This window comes from Macaca mulatta, chromosome X, assembly GCF_049350105.2.
Source record: "Macaca mulatta isolate MMU2019108-1 chromosome X, T2T-MMU8v2.0, whole genome shotgun sequence".
Lineage (NCBI taxonomy): Eukaryota > Metazoa > Chordata > Mammalia > Primates > Cercopithecidae > Macaca > Macaca mulatta.
In genome coordinates this window covers 19,310,330-19,328,734 of record NC_133426.1, presented here as the reverse complement: position 1 = coordinate 19,328,734, position 18,405 = coordinate 19,310,330, and the positions used below count along the sequence as shown (strand labels likewise).

The following is an 18,405-nucleotide window of genomic DNA, read 5'->3' as shown; positions in this document are numbered from 1 at the left end:
GCTTTTTTAGAAATGTTATCGCACACTGAATAAACTACAGTAAAGCATAAACATAACTTTTATATGCACCAGGAAACCAAAAAATTCTTGTGACTCGCTTTATTGCAGTGGTCTAAAATTGAGTTTGCAGTATCTCTGAGGTATGCCTGTACTCTGATTCTGAGGTAAAGGAAGGTTAACTGGCAGAACTTCACTGATACTTTTGTTAGGTAAACACACATCTGTCCCCAGTCTAATTAACACAGTGACAGAGAAGGAAGGAAGAAAAAGAGTTAGTGGGGAGCTAGAAGGGGCAGGCAAAAGGGGAAAGAATAATGTGAGACCATGAGGCAGAAACACATCCATCCCACAGAGCACCTGTGTGTAAGGGCAGGTGGCTCTTAGAGCAGCTTTCTTTATTTTAATAAAGTATATTTCTCTGCACTCGTAGAGACAATACAGAAAAACATTAAGAATGACACACACACACACACACACACACACATACATGCACACACATATGCACCCAGAATCAGAGATCACTGCTTTAAATTTCTTTCCTCTTTTTCTTTCTGTGTATGTTGCAGCCTAGTTGAGCTCATACTATAGCTGCAATTTGATATCCTTTTTTTCAGCTTTAACACAATACAGTTCCCTGTGTTTTTATAAACTCCTTGTGTGTGGTTTCATGACTGTGTGATGGTTTGTCTTGTGGACATTTTCTGGCAGGACGGATCTCACGGTGGCCAACAGCACGCCTGTGGGTCAGGCAGCCCTGGGCCTGATGCCTAGCCATGCCCCCAACCCCTTTTAGTAGCCTGGTTACCTCAAGAAATGACTTCATCTCTCAAAGCCTCAATTATTTCATCTGCAAAATGGGTATCATATCACTGTCACGCAGGTTAAACAAGTCAGTACTTACTTCTGCTTATGAATTTAACTTCTCCTAAGAGGGAGGTCATATCATTTATAGATGAGAAGGTTCAGTTTGGTGAGGTCACTTGCCCCGCATCTGTGGGTAACAGTGGAAAGAGCCAGGATTTATAATGCCAGTAAAGTTCTGAACTCCCCCACCCCCAGCCTGCACCTAATGGAATAACTTGGCTTGAATCACCTAGCTGGTAAAAAACAAAGCTGATATGTGATTGAATCCAGAGCCTACATGCTATGATGCCCCCTGAGAAAGTTCCCTGTGGATGTAAGATTCTCTGGGTTTTATTTAAAACCATTTCTTTCCATGTTGCAGTGCTGCATCAGGCACTGATGGGTCAGGGCTGGTGACGGGTGGGTGCTTTGGCTGGTCCCCTTGGTAATGGTAATGTCACAGTAGTACATTTTCAGAGAGCAGAAGAGACTTCGTGGAGCTTTTTAAAAATCACAAGTATATGATGCCCAGAGAGGATGAGAAGTGTCAGCAGGGATGTGGATGTTCTGCTCAAACCCTCCCCCGTTCTCATCCTTCCTTCCTTCCTTAATGATTTTGATGTTGAGATAGTTCTCCCCTTGCCCTCGGTCCCTCTTCCCCCTAACACAGCTGTCTGAGAACAGTGCCCTGGCTGGATTCTTTGGCCATGTAATAATTTGCCAAGTCCAGTCTGATCATCTCTCTCCCACAGTCAATCCTGGGTGGCAAGAAAATGCTGGCTACTCTGGAACCAGTTCAGGGATGAATGCCATTGATTGCACTGCTGCCTCCATCACCTACAGAGTGACAGCGTGTGAGAAAAACAAATCACGGCTGATATGCAAAAAACAAAAAACAAAAAAGAAGCAAAAACAAACAAACAAAAACAACAACAAAAAAATCCCTCTCTGTTCCAGTTTATCACGTGTACAATGAGTCTGTGGGATGTCTAACAAATGGCCTGCCAGCCTCAGCATAGAAAGGGGCAAAAGGCTTGCAACCTGATGTGGCTGCAGTGGGCCCTCAGCCTGCATTTTGTTGAAAGTCCTACATCCAGAGCAGATTCGATTTTGAATCTTTACAGTGACTCTTTTTGAATTGCATGGTTATTCAGCAGATTAAATCTTAATTGCAAATGCAGCTTCAGCGTAGGAGTACCATTGTGCTTGCTGGTTTCAGGCCATTTTTGCTGAGCCGTGCTTTTCCAGAAGGCTGTTACAAATTTAGAAAGGGGGAAATGGCGTTTCATTTGTCGATTGGAGTTTTGTTTTGCCGACTGGATTTATTGTAGTGTTTATTTAGAGGTGCCAAAAACTGACGTCCCTGGAGAGAGAATTGCTCAATTTTTTTGGAGAAGTTCTCTAAATTGTCCAAACTGCACTTAGAAAACAATGTCTGTGGTCCTTCTGTGAGAGGACAGGCTTGCCAACAGTCTCATGTGGTATAATTTTTATTAATTTTTCAGAGACCCAAGAAGCCACCACCTCCATCCGCTCCTGTCATCAAACAAGGGGCAGGTAATGTACCTTTCGGTTCCATCAAATAAAATGTGCATCTTTCTTTTTGCATATATTCAAATCATCCTCAGTGTAGAGTTCAGGATTCCTGGTTCAAGTGCCATAGATTGACAACTTGGGAAGTTACGATTTGATCTCAGCAGGCAGGTTTTAAAGATACTTCTGTTTTTCCTAAAAGATAAACATACCATTAAAATGTGACCCTGATATAGTGTAAAAATCTAGGCTCCCAAAGAGAATGATCAGAAATAATTTAAAGAAAAAACAAGTTTGGGTTTTTTAAGTAAACAGCTTTTGAGGAGAAAAGAACTTAATTGCCCTGTTTCACCTGTGTCCAGTTGAAGGTCAGCTTAGGGAAGATTGTTTCCCACGGGTCATAGCATTGTTGTGCATGTACAGTGTTGCTGAATTTTCAATGTCTGTCCCGTGTGGTTAACGAAAATCTGTACTGACTTCACTTACGCTTCAACAAAAAGATGTTTTTCTAGCAATACTTTTCCTCATGATTCTTTTTTAATTTTGAAGAGTCTGATTCACTTTTTTTTCTGTGTAGTTCAGATATTCAGGTTGAATAATAGAGGAAGAATTGATGTCGAACATTTGGTAACTCGTTTCACACTGGATTCTCATATATAAAAAGATATTTCATATTTCCCAGTAGAACTCCTCTTTATAATAGTTAAAATTAATTATAGGGAAAAATTCCTCCATGAATAATTAGTTAAGTAGCATTTTAAAAAATTAACAACTAAAATAGAAGAGAAGGGGTATTTTTAGTTCTACACATTCACAATTATGATATTTCTATAACAGTTAAATTATCAATAAATTTCCAGATTGGTTTATTTATAAACTTAGTAAGAAGTGATTTTTAAGTTCTTTGGCCCACCAAGTTAGGAGGAAAAGCTTGACCCCAAATTCCTTTCCCATTCCCTTTGGCATAGTTGAGAATTATAGAGATTAAGTCCTGAAATGGGATGTTAATTACATCTTTTGCTCCGCCCCCATCCTTGTTTGCATTGAGCAGTTTCATTTTGCCACCTAGTGGTTCTGGCCATATATTTTATTGTGCTGAAATTGAAGCAAGCTATTTATTTGCTTTTCTCTGAAGACCGCTTTCCCTGTAGGCCTTGGTAATTGATCAGAGACCATGGAGATTAGTTGAGGAGTCCAAGGCTCAGGCAGTCTAGAATGTAGCTAAGATTGGATTCTTCAGTATAGTAGGATTGTCAGTTCTTTCTGTGTCTCTAGGAATGACACTGACTTCATTATTGTTAGGTGAGTAGATTGTAGCATGGTAGGCAAATTCTTACCCTTTTAAAACAATTTTACCAAAGTTTATGATGGGTCTCTGTGGGGCAAAGCAAGATGGCATTTAATCTTCATAGATTACTGCTCATTTATCCTGCCTGAATGATATTGGGAACTCCTTTGTAATGGGGAGATAGATATTCATATTTTCTCCATCATCAGCTTTCCTCGTGTTTGATTATTTTACCAAAAAGAAAATCAGATATCAAATTGACAGAAATGAGATGCAGTGATTAATTTGTAGTGAGCCATTAAGAGGAATTAAGTAAAGGGTGTGTTTGGTGGATATTTTTTTAACTTCTTTTGTCCTCTGAGGTTGTGTAATTGAGATTTCTAGTACCAAGCACCCACCTTTGGAACTGGTCGTGTAAAGAGTTTGTTAAGAACTCAACCCAGTCCGTACATAAGAGGAGTACTTTTGACTGGTTTGTGCTTTCGCTATTTCTCAAGTGCTTTTACATGTCTGAGGCCACTGGCGCCAATGAGAAAACCCCAGGAAAGGGAGCAGCTGCAGTCTATGTGGGTAAAGACTAAATGCTAAGTGGTACATTTGAAAAAATGTAATACTTGAAGGACCCCAAATTTGGTGGCATAAAACAACAACCTTCTTATGTTCATGGATTCTGTGGGTCAAGAACAGGCCATGGCTGGGATGGCTTGTCTCTGCTCCATCATATCTGGGACCTCAGCTGGGAATACTGAACTAGCTGAAGCTGGAGGATCCACTTCGAGGATGAATGTTTCCCTCACATGTCTGGCTCCCCTTGGCAAGGGTGCCTGAAAGGCTGGGCTCAGCTGGGGCTATAGGCTAGAGCATCTATATGTGGCCTCTCCAGGGTAGTTGACTTCTTACATGGAGGTTCAGTATTCCAGCAAATAAAGCATAAACTACAGGGACTTTTATGACTCAGCTTTGGAAGTTACATGGTATCATTCCTGCCACTGGTCGAAGCAGTCACAAGCCCACCCACATTCCTGGCAAGGGACTGTAGACTTCACCTCTTACTGGGAGGAGTATCAGATAATTCCAGGCCCTATTTTAAAATGGCTACAAAATGGGATCCAGATTCCTATGAAACCCCCTTTTATTGGTAGAACACAACATTCAGTGGCCCCTTATTTGTAAAGTTTGATAATTGACATTTATTTATACACATGCTCCACCCCCACCCAGTGATTTCCTGTGACTATATTGATGCCTAAGGAAATCAGGCTTAAATATCAGAAAGTATTATTAGTGGTGTTCTTATAAATTAAGGATACATAGGCAGGTGAGCTTAACGACATAGGCCAGAAATGACTTCTCTGTTTCTAAACAGCTCGTGTTTGCCAGGTAATGCTAACACCCAACTCAGGGGAAAAAAACTTATTGACTTTGCTCTACCTGATAAAGATTTAAATGCTGGTGTGTCTAATAATTGAATAGAGAAAATATTTTCTGATCACTATTACCCTTTCCTTCCTAGGCACCACTGAGAGAAAACATGAAATTAAAAAGATACCTCCTGAAAGACCAGAAATGCTTCCCAACAGAACAGAAGAAAAAGGTATGAAATCAATTCTTCATTGGCACTTCTAGAACAGCAAGAGCTGAAGCTGTCTGTTACACAGCTAGTCCAGAATACCCACAGGATTTGCTTTTCCTTTGGAATGTGGTGATCATGGTTTTGTTTTGATTGCTTTTACAAATCCTATTGCTAAGGAAGTAGGAGAGGGTTATGTGGTACTTCGTGGGACCAGAATTTCTCATCATATGAAAGATTACCAGTCTAGTCAATTAACACATCGCTGCTGTTTCCTGATGTCTCTACCACGGCCACCCTCTCCGCACCCTGAAGTCAGGTGTAAGTTCCTTTAGAGCCTGGTATATATCTGTCAGTTTCCACTTAGCCTGTCCTTCATGCCTAGTGTCCCAAGGTGCTCATTCACTGTTGATGGATGGATTTGGCTTAGTGAAATTCACATCCAGAGAAATAAACAAATGAAAGCTCTTTTCTTTGGTCACTCATGGACCCTTGACTCTGGTTAACGTTATTACAGACAAATGTCCTTGGTCAAGGATACTGGAGGAGGGGAGGGTGGCATGGTAATACTGGGAAAAGCAGCTTGGTCCCTGGAGTCTCCTGAAGGTGGTCAGGAGTGTCACTGGCCGGGAAGTAGCTTAATGTGTGTCCTGCAGTCAGGTTTATGAACGTGTTTGACTCCTACCATTTTGAGAGTCTCTCCCAAAGAAATCTGCATACTGTAGAAGGACTCATTTTATTAGGTGTCTAGGATTGATTGATCACACATTTTTATGGGAAAAGTGCTAAGTTATTATGAACAGGAGGCTGAGCAAATTCTTAAGTCACAAGAGAAATGCTGAATTAATGAATGTAATTATTTGGAGGTGCTCCTTGGTGGTCTCGTGAAATTTTATTGTGAAATTTAATATTTCATGTCAGCCTGCCAAAAATTGTACCAACATTACAAGCTCTTAAGAAGCTATACCTCTTTCTTTCGCAGTGAGCAGTTAGAACTTGACTTGTGGAACCTCATTGTGAAGGCCAGGTCTGTGTCACAGATTGATGAAAAAAACAGCCATTGAATATATACCATATGAATAACTCTTTGTATAAAAGCGTTGGTATAGCCGGGCACAGTGGCTCACACCTGTAATCCCAGCACTTTGGGAGGCTGAGGCGGGAGGACTGCTTGAGCCCAGGAGTTCAAGACCAGCCTGGGCAACATAGCAAGACCCTATCTCTACCAAAAAAAAAAAAAAAAAATTAGCCAGGCCTGGTGGCCTGTGTCCATAGTCCCAACTACTTTGGGAGGCTGAGGTGGAAGGATCGCTTGAGTCTGGAGATCAAGACTGCTTTGAGCTGTGATCACGCCACTGTACCCCAGCCTGAGCAACAGAGTGAGACCCTGTCTCAAAAAAAAAAAAAAAAAAAAAAAAAAAAGTGTGTGGTGTGAATTAACCAGACACCACCCTCTGTCTTCATGGAGGATACATGGCTAGTTTCTGGGTAATAGCCAGTCTCCGTGATAGGGACACTTCCTGCACTAGTCCATGCTGACCTATGGACTAGGCCTACATGTGAACAACCACCCTAGTTGGCTGACCAAGCGGCCCCACATTGCTAGTTCCTTCCCCTCTCATGATCCCTTGTTCTATGCCACAGTGGGTCAGGGAGGCAGAATCCCTGGTCACATGCAATAGGGAAGCCAGGGAATCAGCCCTACCCGGAGACTTGTTCTCCCCGTTGGGTAAGCACAAACTGCCTTTTCCATTCATCCTGCAGGCTGCTGGAGTTCCTGTCCTGCTGCAATAGGAGAAATGTCCCCTGCTTTGCATTTCAACAGAGCCCTTCCTCCTCTGGCCCCTGTGTGCCATAATATGAGTTCCCAGCATTCCTGATTGGAGCATATTTCCCCACATTGTGGGGATGAGCACAATAATACCTGATGGGTTTATTTTTATTTTATTTTTTTAGAGACAGGGTCTTGCTCTGTCACCCAGCCTGGAGTGCAGTGGTACGATTGTAGCTCACTGCAGCCTCGAACTTGTGGGCTCAAGCAATCCTCCTGCCTCAGCCTCCTGAGTAGCTGGGACTACAGGTGTGTGCCACCATGCCCGGCTAGTTTTTGTAGAGATGGTGTTTTACTGTTGCCCAGGCTGGTCTCGAACTCCTGGCCTCAAGTGATCCTTCCACCTTGCCCTCCCAAAGCTCTGGGATTACAGATATAAGCCACCGCACCCAGCCCTGATGGGTTTTTTTTAACCTTTTGCCAACCATCTGGGGACCCAAACAACATGAGTCTGTGTTTGCAAGTAAAAGTTGTCCTGAGTACCATCTTACAAGTAAGCATAGGGAACCTGCCTATAGTCTAATGGGCAACTCTCTAAAGTTCCATCTTTATCAAGAAGAATGTGGATGTATGCTTTTTATACCATGCATGGAGCAAGGCTAGTTGGGAACAGAAAATATGAGGCTGTCACTGACCACTGCCCCGTTCGTCCAACAGATCTGGCTTCAACTTCATTCTAATAGCTCTGACTCCAGAAAGCCTTAGAAACCATATACCTGTGAAGTCCTAGTTTGCCTTCCAAGTTCAAACTGTGCACAAGAAGAATCCAGAACTCATTGTTCCCTGAAATGCTCTCCCTTTTATTGACTCATGGCCCTTTTCAGAGGCCACCCTGAGACATGTCAGGCCTCTTTCCTTGCCATAGCCAGCAGGTCCTGTGGGCCACTGACCAAACCCCTCAGCCCTCTGCTGAGCCCTGACTCCATGCCAGCACCACATACGGCTCTGAGGAGGTGACCAGACCTAGGCCCTCCCCTCAGGGGCTGTCAGCCTACAGGCCGTGCCAAACATGCAAACACCCAGAAAGTGTCTGAGCGTGTTTGTAAAGTGCTGCCCTGTAATGCTCAGGTAAGGAAGGAAGGAAGTCTGCCTTTGAGCTGTTGGGAAGAGAACATGACAGTGTCATGTTTCAGCCAGGCTTCAAAGGAAGAACTGGAGTATGCTGAAGGTGGGCAGTGGCCAGAAGGGCGCTTCAGGCAGAAGGACCAGCATGAGTGAAGGTGTGCAAGGGAGGGAACAGTGAGCTCTGTGGGACTTCTTCTAACCTGACAAAGAATAAGTGGTGCTCTTGGCCTTCCACATTCACCTTCAGAAATAGCATCGGTGATTTTTTTTTTAAGCAGGAAATGAGTGATCTGCATCTAAGTACTGTCACTTACACTAGATCTGTCTGTTTTCTTTAAACAATGATTTAAAGAAAGACCAGAGAGAGAGCCAAAACTGGATTTACAGAAGCCCTCCGTTCCTGCCATACCACCAAAAAAGCCTCGGCCGCCTAAGACCAATTCTCTCAGCAGACCTGGCGCACTGCCCCCGAGAAGGCCAGAGCGACCGGTGGGTCCGCTGACACACACCAGGTACTCCTGCGCTTTCACCTCTGGGGTGGGTGTGGGGCGGCTCTGGAAGGAACACAGGAGGGGAACTGACTGCCACAGACCTTGGGAGGAAAGGAGAAGAGAAGTGGGGCTCAAGCTTCCCTCTTACATCCTCCAGCAAAATTATCTGAAGACACCGGCCACTTCTGTCCTTGCTGCTGCACTCGGGCAAAAGTGAGTGTGAGGTTGAGGGGTGCCGTGTGGGTTTCAGGATTAGCAGATGAGAACTGGGTACCCAGCATTTAGGCCCTGCTGACACATAGGGGTTTTTCCTGGGCCTCATTAGAAGCAAGGCCAACTGCCCTTCAGCCTGGAAATGCAGGTGGCGTGTCCCTCTTTTTCTCCCTGGATGTTGTGCTGGCCTCAAGTATGTACATCTCATGTGTGGCTACGACCCCTGACCCTCACTGGTCTGCAGGGCTTCTTTCCATAGCCCAGGCTCCCTGTGCTCTTCACTGTACAGCCTATTGTGGAACCCAGATCCGGGAATGTCTCTAGCTCTAAGACCCTCAAAGGCTGGGGACGTGCTTTATGCAGGCATGTGTTCCGAGATGTGCTTGACAGAATGAAAATTCATTCGCCAGCGGGCTGGATGCATGTGTTCCGTGAAATCAGAGTTGGACATTGTGTGTTCCAGACCTGAGATACCTACCACAGAGCAAGGAACTGTTGAATTCTCTCCATAAGTTCATTGCCAGAACTTTCTACCATAATATTAAAATATATGTGTATTACATGTGTTGGTGTAACACACCAGGGCAGGCCAGTGACCCAGAGGTCTTTAGGTGTGCATGTCAACACAGTCACTGAATTTTTGTTCTTATGAGCTAAGTTGGCATGGTGAAAGTCGCATGGGCTTCACAGCTCTTGCATTGGAGTCAGACAGGCCTCTGGGCTGGAATCTCAGCCCACCTCATTCATGGGAGAAGTAGGAGCTTGGCTATACTATCCTCTCACCTCACTTTTTTCATCTGTAAATAGAGGATGATAATGGAATGCACCTAAATAATTCCCAAGTATGGAAATCAACATTATTTTCATTGTTATTTTGATTATTGCCTATTGAATTAGGCACACTGCAGTAAGACAAAAATAGCTCATTTACTTTTTTTAAAGACAAATTTTAATTAGTGGTAAAATACACGCATTGTAAAAATTATCATCCTAACCATTTTAAGTGCACTGTTCAGTGGCATTAAGTATGTTCACATTGTTGTACAACCATTTCCAGAACTCTTTTCATCTTGTAAATCTGAAATTCTGTACCCTTTAAACAGTGACTCCTCATTTACCTCCTCTCCCAGCCCCTGGCAGCCACCATTCTACTTTCTGTCTCTATGGATTTGACTACTCCAGGTACCTCAGTAAGTGGAATCATACAGGATTCATCTTCTTTTTTTATTTTTTATTTTTTTTGACGCAGAGTTTCACTCTCGTTGCCCAGGCTGGAGTGCAATAGCGCGATCTCAGCTCACCGCAACCTCCGCCTCCCGGGTTCAAGGGATTCACCTGCCCCAGCCTCCCAAGTAGCTGGGACTACAGGCATGCACCACCGTGCCTGGCTAATTTTGTATTTTTAGTAGAGACCAGGTTTCTCCATGTTGGTCAGGCTAGTCTCAAACTCCCGACCTCAGGTGATTCGCCCACCTTGGGCCTCCCAAAGTGCTGGGATTACAGGTGTGAGCCACTGTGCCCGGCGGATTCATCCTTTTATGACTGGCTTATTTCACTTAGCATGATGTCTTCAACATTCATCTGTATTGTAGTATGGCTCATTTGCTTTTCATAACAATGACAACAACAAAAACACAACTCCCAGGCTCAAATATAGAGGCAGGTCACAACGTGGGTGTGTGGGAGGCTGGCTGCCCAGTCGATACAGAGCTGTGGTCATCTCAGGTGCGTGTGAGCCTATTTGAGTAGCAGCTGGTTCACCTGTGTCATTCTACAGGCATCTCCCAAGGTCCAATCCAACAACTGCCTCCGTGTGACACCCCCTGTTGAGTTGGTGAGGACTCTCCATGCTCCACCCTCTCCTATGAACTGACAATAGAAGGTTCTTTGCACACGCGCATATTGGGGCCACTTGACAGTCTTGATGACCTTAGCAAGGACCATTTCAGTGGTGTGCTCAGCCCAGAAACTAGTATATCAGAAGAAAAAGCTTATGTAAACCAAAGTGCTTCCAAAAAGAATATGAGCTATACAAATGGGGAAGATGTGGAGCAGCAAAGGTTGCACATCGCAAAGGAGAGCCTGAAGCCATGCCCTGGCAAATCCTATTAGTCTCCCAGGGGCTACAAACATTTCCGTTAGCTCAATAACAATTTCCAAGATATTCCTGCTGCTCTTTCTAACAATCTGATTGAAGAGAAGTGGAATTCCAACTGCTGCTTTGCCTTCTAGAGCTTCTTGCAACTCTCTGGTTATAGGATAGGTACAGGCTTTGCAAGCCTGGGGGGAAACGTGTCATCACCACCAAACTTCTGGGCTCACAGAGATCCCATTTGCCTCCTTCCTCTGCTTATCTCTTTTCTGCCTCTGGGTCTCCCAGTATCCAGTGGTTAGTTAGAAGTCCAGGACATGAAGGGAGATGCATGAGAGAGGTTTGTGAAGCCAGTGGAAGAGGTAGTTGTTCTTAACAGTGCGTACCATCTGAGCAGCCTGGGAGAGGGTGGTCAGCCCCCAGCCCTCCATATACCCTATGACTGCCTAGCTCCCTACACACTGGTTTGCAGGAGGGTGTAGGGGAGGAAAGCCCTGAGATTCCTGCTTAGCCAGTTTAAGGGAGGGCAGTGCCTGCTCTTACTCAGTGGTTCTCAAACTCAAGCATGCCTCCGAATCACCTGGAGAACTTGTTCAAAACAGATCACTGGGTGCTATTCCCACAGTTGCTGACTCAGTAGGTCTCGGGTGGGTCTGAGAATTTACATTTTTAAAAGCTGCTGCTGGTGGTGGTGGTGGTGGTGATGGAATCCACACCGTGACAGCCATTGCTCTAGATTCTTCCAAGTTGTTGACGGTGCTCGCCCCTCCTTGCCTGGCTGCCTCTCAAGCGCCTGCTCATGCTTCAGATTTGAGAGCCCCTGTTAGCATGCCCTCCTCTGGAAGCCTTCCCTTAGATCTCATGATTGCTCTCTCCTCCAAATGCCTGCCACCCGTGTTTAGCCTAGTGCTGGGCCCCATGCTGTGCTACTTGGGATGCAAACACCCCCGGACTTCTTCACCAGATTTAAAGCAGATCAAGAGTGTGTTTTGTCATCTCCACATGCCTTACGGTGTCGAGCATATGGTAGTGGCTCATTTAACAAACACTTGTTGAATGCCATGGTTCCTTAAAAGAGGGGGAGGTGCCAGTACTTATATTTTGTTCAATTTTGCCTCTCCTGTCGTCCTTCCCAGCCTCTGTACAAGCTCTTTAGTATGTGTATCTTACATTCTAAGTAACCTATTATGCCGTGGATTGCCACACAAAAACACTTTTAAAAATCAGAGAAAGGCTTATTGTTCCTTGATACTTAATGCACTTTATGTTTTTTTGCTAAGCAATTACATTGAACAACCAACCTGTATATTGGTTTATGAACTTGTTTTGTTCTGCCAAATTAGTGGAGGTATGAATGTTAATTCAAATAGTTTTGTGTCAGTGGTCCTCTGGAGAAAGGGTATTGTGTTCTGTGTGAACCCAGATCTTCACCAACATTTACCTGACCAGGTGAATGGATGGCTAGATGGACGATTGAATGCATGGACATGTAGTCACTGTAAGCAGCACTCGTTGGGAGCTAGGCATTGCCACTGCAGCTGCAGCGTCCGGGCTCACGCTGCTTCTAACCAGCCAGAAATCTTGCTGCCAAGTGCAGCTTTCAGAGGAGAGTAATTTCTTTCTCTTTAAACAGGAGCTAGCATCTTTCAGAAAAAAGGAATACTGTGTATAAGTTTAGGAAAAGCATCATCACTTTTAGATATATTCACTTAACAAAAAATGTATTACAGAGCCGGGCGCAGTGTCTCCTGTCTGTAATCCCAGCACTTTAGAAGACCAAGGTGGAAGGATGACTTGAGGCCAGGAGCTCGAGACCAACCTGGGCAATATAATAAGACCACATCTCTACAAAAAAATTTTTAAAAATTATGTAGGCATGGTAGTACACATCTATAGTCCCAGCTACTCAGGATGCTAAAGTGGGAGGATTGCTTGAACCCAGGAGGTTGAGTCTACAGTGAGCTGTGATGGTGCCACTGCACTCCAGCCTGGGCAACAGAGTGAGACCTTTCCTCCATATATATATATATATGTATTTATATTTACAAATACATATTTATATTTATAAATATAAATGTATATATTTACAAATACATATTTATATTTATAAATATAAATGTATATATTTACAAATACATATTTATAAATATAAATATATATTTAATATATGTATATACATATGTACATATATTTGTATATATGTACATATGTATATACATATATTTGTATATGTATATATTTTGTATATTTATATACATATATTTATAAATATATATGTCAATATATAAATAAATATAAATATTTATATATAATATATAATGTAATTTATAAATGTATATTAGTATAGTAACAAAATCAGTTGGACATTGTATATTATATATGCAATTGATATATATTAATGTTGGACATTAATATATATTTATACATTTCTAAATATATAAAAGCTACATATTACAAATATATATTCATATATTCATATATTATATATTGTTATATATTATATATGTTATAAATATATTTTTATATATTGTTAATATAAATGTATATATTTAGAAATATATCATTAATATATATTAACTATATATTTATAAATATATATTTATATATTAGCAATATATATTTAGAAATATACGAATATATACCATTAATATATAAATATATGTTAACAAATATATAAATATGTGTTAATAAATAGTATATTTATATATTTATAAGTATACATAAATGATATATTCATATATTATTACTATTAGCACAATATTAATAATTATGTTATTAATATTATAATTAATTAATTATATAAGTCCTGGTCAGACCCAGGTGTTCCAGTTCACAGTTTTTAGGAATTATATCTAGGAAAACCAGAATGACATCAGTAAGCAGTCTGTGTCCAGTCTGAGCAAGTGGAAATGCACATGAAGGCTCTTACAGTGATCGCTCTCTTCCTCAGATAGTAACATACTTGACCTTTAGTAAGAATGTTCTCCCCACTTCTAGAAAGTAAGTTCATATGGAATTTCAACAGGAAGAAAAGACTTTCAAAAATGTAATACCAGCATTGATTTAAAAATTCAATGGTGGGCTGGGCACGCTGGCTCATGCCTGTAATCCCAGCACTTTGGCAGGCCGAGGCAAGTGGGTCACCTGAGGTCAGGAGTTCAAGACCAGCCTGGCCAACATGGTGAAACCCTGTCTCTACTAAAAATACAAAAAATTAGCCAGGCGTGGTGGTGGGTGCCTGTAGTCCCAGCTACCAAGGAGGCTGAGGCGGGAGAATTGCTTGAACCTGGGAGGCAGAGGTTGCAGTGAGCCAAGATTGCACCATTGCTCTCCAGCGTGGGCAACAAGAGTGAAACTGTGTCTCAATAATAATAATAGTAATAATAAGGTGTATTAGCAATTGAATAAAAATGAGTTCCTCTGTGAGAAGAGTTCCTGAAACTTGGGAGAAGAATCCAAAAGAAGAAAAAAACCCAAGGAAATGCTGGAGAGAGGCAGGCTGCCCTTAGCTCTAGTAATTGCAAGCAGTGGAAGGCAGTAAGCAAGAAACGTGAGGGGCAGGGCAGGTGTGTACCCTCAAAAGGAAATAAATCTGATAGGGAAAGAGATAGAAGCAGCCTGACTAGTCCAAAGCGGGCTTGTTAATCCTCCCGAACTCAGACATCCCAAGGCATAAGGATTGGTAATTTTCTTCTCAAAGAATAGAGAGGCTAGAGCAGGACCTTCACTCTGAGTTGGGGAGCTTTGCCTTTCTTCCGCTGTAGCATATGCTCTCTGAGTGGCCAGGGGCAGGTGTCAGGGAGCCTTGAGTTAGAGATGTGGGGAGAAGGTCTGGGATGAAGGAAAGGAAGTGAGGCCGGCAAGGATGGAGTGGGAGCAAGGTAAAGTCGATGGCTGGAAGGAAGCACAGGAGATGGTAATCAGAAAGGGGAGGTCAGTGCTTACAACCTTGGAGGTGGGTTTGTTTGGAAGATGAAAATATTTGCAATGGTTGTGGCCACAAATGTGGGTGACTGAAGATGAATGAATGAAGGTCATAGAACTGAAGATACCAAGGAAGGAGGGGCCGGAGTTGGGGATGGATCACCCACGTGGTCACCATAGGCTCAGGAAGATGGCAAGAGCTGGAATCAGGGAGGCCAATGTTCTACAAGCCAGTGTCCTCCCATGGGTGCCGGTGTGTTCTGGGAGTTGATGATAGTGACAAGAAGGGTTTGACAGTGTGGTAGCAGGTGGTGTGAGCCTGCTGGCTCCATCCTCTGTCGGGCAGAGCAGAGTTAACAGATTTTGCTTTGGCTGGTGGCTGAGAATGTCAGGGTGGAAGCAGACCATTCAATGAGAAGGTTCCAGATATGGGGGAGTTGGTTACTATGAATCAGACATCCCAGAGCTCACTGTCCATTGACTTTACATGTGGAAACATGTGCCCAGGAACTGCTCTCAAAGATAGGCAGTTGGGTGGTGGACCCCAGGATGTGGGTAGGAGGACCAGTGACTTTCCAGACCTGTGCCACTTGGAGATGACCTATTGCTTTAAATGTTAAACATACCATGTAGCCTTCTTGTGAAGGGCTGGAGGCTATACCGAGAGAATTGGAACATAGGATAAGGGGAGGGGCAGCATGCAGTGGAAGCTCTTTTTTTTTTAACCTGCAGTGATGCTGGAGCACTGGATTTCAGAGAAACACTGGGAGTTAAATGACTTATGAGTTCTGAGGCATTTTAGCTTGAGGCAAAGATTAAGTAAACATTTATATGCCAAACATCAACTAAGTGCATAGGGTAGGGCAGATGTCTCTCTTGGGACCAACTTAAGAGCATGGAAGTTAACTTTTTCTTTAAATTTACCAAGGCATGTTGGCTTAAGACCTTGGGGTTATGATGTACCAGGAAATAAGCTTCCAGGTACTGATCACTCAGTGAGGTGTCCAACTCCCATGCCCACCAAAAGAAAGCATTAGAAAAGACCTCTTTGCTTTTATTAGGCATAAACTAATCAATCCATTAATCAAAAAAGAGGAAGAGAAAGCTAGTGAGTGCATGCAATGTTCCCTAAGTCAGCAGATAAACTGTATACTTGGATCATTTTGAATTGGGATTACTCAGTTGTTGTGAATTTCTTTCTAAAGATTTCTAGTGATTCCTTGTGTGATTTTTGTGTGTTTCCCTCCTTTAATACAAATCAGGATGAAGATGTATCTTTGGAGAATTCAGGAGGGAGGTCCTGGCTAGAAATTACAGAGGTCGGCTTGGTGCAGTGGCTCACATGTGTAATCGTGGTGCTATGAGAGGCAGAGGCAGGAGGATCACTTAAGGCCAGGAGTTCTAGACTAGCCTAGGCAACACAGAGATATCTACAAAGTTTTAAAACTTAGCCATGCATGGTGGTGCATGTCTGTAGTCCCAGCTACTTGAGAGGTTGAGGTGGGAGGATCACTTGAGCCTAGGAGTTCAAGGCTGTAGTGAGCAATGATCGCACCACTACACACCATCCATCCTGGGTGACAGAGCGAAACCCCGTCTCTAAATAATTAAAAAGAAAAAAAAAAGCAATTCAGAGGTGGATGTCATTGACTTATAGATGGTAGTTACAAGCATGGAATAGATATGACCACTTCAGGAGATTATGGAGAAGAGGAGAAGGAAAGAGTAGAGACAGCAAGAGGGAAAATCACTGTGTATAGGGTGGAGAAAGGTCTAGGAGCCATCCAAAAGGGTAGGAGGAGTGTGATGTCATGGAAGCTAGAAGGAGGAAGTGTGGAGCAACTACTGATCAGCGGTGCTCACACCTGGGCGTGTATCCGAATCACGGGTGTTTGGGGTACTTGTTGAAACACAGATTGCTGGCACCCCAGGTTTGTAATTCAGTAGGTCTGAATTAAGGCCTGAGAATTTGCATTTCTCCCAAGTTCCCAGTGCTGCTGCTGCTGCTACTGGTCAGGGGACCACATTGTGAGAACTGCTGCCATCTCGAGAGCCAGGGACAGCTAGGCTTTGCTCATTAGTTGGCCCTTGGTGATCCCAGTCGAGCAATTTCCGTGGAACAGTTGTGGGCAGGAGACAGATTTGGGGTGAGTTGAAGAGAGAATGGGCAGGCGGCCAAGAGTGGGTACATTTGTCTTGTGAGAAATTGGCTATGGAAAAAAGGGGGAGAATGGGTGCTAGATATAGATTCAGGAAGGAAAGAAAATTTGTGTGTGTGTGTGTGTGTGTGATTCATTTGTTTCAAATACTCGTTAAGTGCCTACCTTTGCCCAGGTCCTCTTCTAGGTAGTAGTTAACTATGGTAACCAGGCCCACCCACTGCTTGCTTGGGCTTTGGGGCCAGGCACACTGGGGTTGAAACCCCACCCCTCTTCTTAGATACCCTGTGACTTTGGGCAAGGTGCTCACCTCCTTGAGTCTCACTCAGTTCCCTCCCCTGCAAAATGATACCACAAGGCCTACTTTGCTCAGATGTGGAGAGTTTAAACAAACTGCTCCACCTCAGGGGCCTAGCTCGTTGCCTGGCAACTTGAGAGGCACTCAGCAAATCTGTGACCTCCATGGGAGAGGGGTTCCTGCGTCAGACTCTGGAGCCCCAAGGGGGTGGAAAAGTGGACATCCTCAGGGTGAAAGGATGAGTGGCCTCCCCCAGCTGCAGCAAGAGCCAGGACCCAGGGAAGGCTAGCAACTGATAGAAGGTAGTCCCGCAGGTCACAGGCGTGGGGGAAAGCACCTTGTCATACTTTAGGGACATCTGCATGATTTGCTGACCTCATTCCATTTGTACATATTATCTTCTCTCACTCTCTTTCCTTCCACCCACACATAAAGTGAACCAACCATAGTGACGGGATTTAGCCTCGACCCAGACTGAGTCACATTGATTTTCCTGCCACTGATGACCAGAATCAGGCAGTGAAACAGTAGGAAATGTTAACACCTCATGCATGCATTGTACTAATTGGTTTCTATAATGTGTTTTTCATGGGCTATGTCTTTGAGTAGTACTGTTCTTCCACATGGCACCCTGCAGACTTTTCTCACAATCACACCGTGATGAATTCTTCCTCCTCCAGACACTGCTGAAGATGGGGGCTCAGCATCTTTAAAGCCCCTTGCGCCCCTTTGAGATGTCAAGCTGTGGGTTTGCAGGTGACGTCTGTGGATGTCATCATCCTTGTGCCATAGTGGATTGCAGGGCTTGTCGGGCCCTGGATGGGCTCTGGAGAGAGGCCCGCTTCCAAATATATTTGCAGAGTCTGCACAAGGAACAGAAATTTGGAGGGGAATTGAGTGAGCACTTTCCCATCACCTCCCAGCGTGTCTTCACCATCTATAAATAGCCAAGCTTGTTTGTTCTCATCCAGACAAGGACGCACAACGCAAAGGGATAGCTGCCAGGAAAACCACTCTGGTTTCTGCTTCTTGTGCCCCTGGCCTCCCTCTGCTTGTCCCACATTTAAATGGTACCACTTTTTCAGTCCAAAAGTTCCT

General features: G+C 43.6%; 1 protein-coding gene across 17 annotated transcripts in view; it reads left to right on the top strand.

The window, feature by feature from the left end:
- SH3KBP1 (SH3 domain containing kinase binding protein 1) overlaps positions 1 to 18,405 on the top strand; it is a 361,405-nt gene that overhangs the window by 294,539 nt on the left and 48,461 nt on the right. For all 17 annotated transcript variants that reach the window (XM_077989618.1, XM_015127045.3, XM_015127044.3 and 14 more), the window contains 3 exons: positions 2,349 to 2,400; positions 5,178 to 5,258; positions 8,483 to 8,642. In XM_077989618.1, the coding sequence (XP_077845744.1) occupies positions 2,349 to 2,400; positions 5,178 to 5,258; positions 8,483 to 8,642 (293 nt within the window). The remainder of the gene's footprint in view (positions 1 to 2,348; positions 2,401 to 5,177; positions 5,259 to 8,482; positions 8,643 to 18,405) is intronic.